The following is a 2,500-nucleotide window of genomic DNA, read 5'->3' on the forward strand; positions in this document are numbered from 1 at the left end:
AGTAGTCGCGTTATAAATGCAAAACATCTAATATACCTCATTATATATAATATGAGTAAAATATAAAGGCCGGATTCAGGATTCGTTTCATAACAACTTTGACCTTGACTTTGCATCTCTGTGCGTGTGATTTTTCTTTGCGTGTCAGGGTTATCGTTATTACTATGCCTGTTATTTTTAGTAACTGATTTCTTGTGAGAGGAAATTGTTGAAATGTTGTTGTAAAATTATTGTATATTTTTATTGACTGAAAGGTGACTTACTTTTGTAGCATTTTAATATTTTTGGAAGTTTATTAAGAGTGCAAGAGAGAGAGAGAGAGAGAGAGAGAGAGAGAGAGAGAGAGAGAGAGAGAGAGAGAGAGAGAGAGAGAGAGAGAGAGAGAGAGAGAGAGAGAGAGAGAGATAAAGGATAACAGACCCTCTGTCTTTGAAAGGAATGCCTATAATAATTTCCTCCCCCCCCACACGCTGACAAACAAACACAAATACAAACAAACGAACACATAAACAAAATACATATCTTATATAAATAAATATCTAAATAGATAAATAGATTGGTTAACAAAAAATATATACACATATACGTACACACAAACACACATACACATACATAAATGTGTGTATATATATACATATGTAGATCAAAGCGTATATTTCAACGACGACCTACTGTACAAACGTGACATACCCAGAAATTTGGATATGAAAATGAGTATGAATATGAATAGAAACAAAATTATGAATATAAATATAAATATGTATGAGTATGAATATATATATATATATATATATATATATATATATATATATATATATATATACATATATATACATATATATATATATATATATATATATATATATATATATATTTATATACATATATATATATATCATACATACGCATCTGTCTATCTACCTATGCACATACACACACACACACACACACACACACACACACACACACACACACACACACACACATATATATATATATATATATATATATATATATAGATAGATGGATAGATAGATATATATAAATATGGGTATGAATATGAATGTAAGTATGAATATGAATGTAAGTATGAATATAAGCACGCATGTTAATAATAATGAGAATATGAATATGACCGAATGTAATCATGCATATGAATTAAAAGTAAGAATTAGAATATGAATATAATCAAGAGGAAAAAGATGAATATGACAAGAAATATTAATAATAATAAGATTCAGAAAAGAACATAATTTAGAGTATAAATAGCAACATGAATAAGAATAGATATACAGGAGTGAGAATATGAGTAACATGACTAAGAACGAGACTGTTGATAAGTATATAATATAAGTACGAACAACAATAAGAGTGTGCAAATTAATAAGAACATGAATTGGAATAGTAATATGAATTAGAATATAAACCACAGCATGAATAAGAGTTTGAATATGGATAAAAGTACCGCCGTGATCATGTTTGTGAATGATGTACCATGTACCGTCCACGGCACAGCTGATCCGAGGCATTCGAGTGGATCACCTTTGAATCATCAACAGTACCGTCCAGCGTGACTATAGAACACGCTATCTACTTTACCGTTCCAAGCAGCGTGTGGGGATGATGCGACGAAGCTCGACACTCACTGCTCTCCAATATCAAGCTCACAAATATGATCACCACTTTCGTCACTATTCCCATAATCGAGTTACAGAAACGACGCACGACTGTGGTCTGTGGCTCTTTTGTTTTTTTCCCTTTCGCGGTCCTCCTTCAGGGATGTACTGGCATCGCGGGTCGGCTTGTTGATCACGAATCGGACGGAGGGTTTGGTCATGGATTGAGGGACTCGATCTATGGGGCTGTTGACGGCCGCTGTAGGGGCTGTACACTGACTGTTTCGGGAGACAGGTACCTTGTCGCTATGAATAGAGGGCCAAGGCCGGACTTCTGGAGCCAGTCAACGGAATCTTATGGCATCGCCCTTCCGCCAGCCACTTCTTGTCTCCTCGGCCGTTTTCTTTTTATTCTTTTATTCTGTCTTGGTTTGTGGGATGTCTTGTTTCGAAGTGCATTCTGTCTCTCCTCTGCTCTCTGCATTTCGGACTTGGTGGAGCCTTGACCTCGAACCTGGCGGCGTCTCTGCAATGTGACCTCAGTGGGACTTCATCTTCCTAGAGTGATGCAGATAGGTGAAGAGATATATTTTTTCTTTCTTTCTTCCTCTCTCTGTCACTCTCTCTCTCTCTTTCTCTTTCTCCCTCTCTTTCCGCCCCTCCCCCTCCCTCTCTCTCTCTATCTCTCCCCCTCTCTATCTCACTCTCCCCCCTCTCTCTTTCTCATTTTCCCTCCCTCCCCCCCACCTCTCTCTCTCTCACCCACGTGGGGGAGGAGGAGAAAGCGAACATCCAGGCCGCCTCCAACGCTCCTCCGTCCCCTGTCAAAATGACCGAAAACGCTTTCAACGGAACATGAAGTAAGAAGTGGGTAACGATACGTA

General features: G+C 37.4%; 2 protein-coding genes across 3 annotated transcripts in view; both read right to left on the bottom strand.

Annotated features, from left to right (window-relative positions):
• LOC147471361 (lipase 3-like) overlaps nt 1–2,169 on the bottom strand; it is a 9,717-nt gene extending 7,548 nt beyond the window's left edge. For both annotated transcript variants that reach the window (XR_015191278.1, XM_043034999.2), the window contains exon 1: nt 1,600–2,169. Coding sequence is in view for 1 of the 2 variants with exons in the window: in XM_043034999.2 (XP_042890933.2) it covers nt 1,600–1,701 (102 nt within the window). In the remaining variant the exon portion in view is untranslated. The remainder of the gene's footprint in view (nt 1–1,599) is intronic.
• LOC122265617 (lipase 3) overlaps nt 1–2,500 on the bottom strand; it is a 25,522-nt gene that overhangs the window by 1,843 nt on the left and 21,179 nt on the right. The gene's annotated exons all lie outside the window — the stretch shown is intronic.

Source organism: Penaeus japonicus, unplaced genomic scaffold (genome assembly GCF_977035675.1).
Source record: "Penaeus japonicus unplaced genomic scaffold, GWHDUDI00000001_assembly GWHDUDI00000009, whole genome shotgun sequence".
In the NCBI taxonomy this organism is placed as follows: Eukaryota; Metazoa; Arthropoda; class Malacostraca; order Decapoda; family Penaeidae; genus Penaeus; species Penaeus japonicus.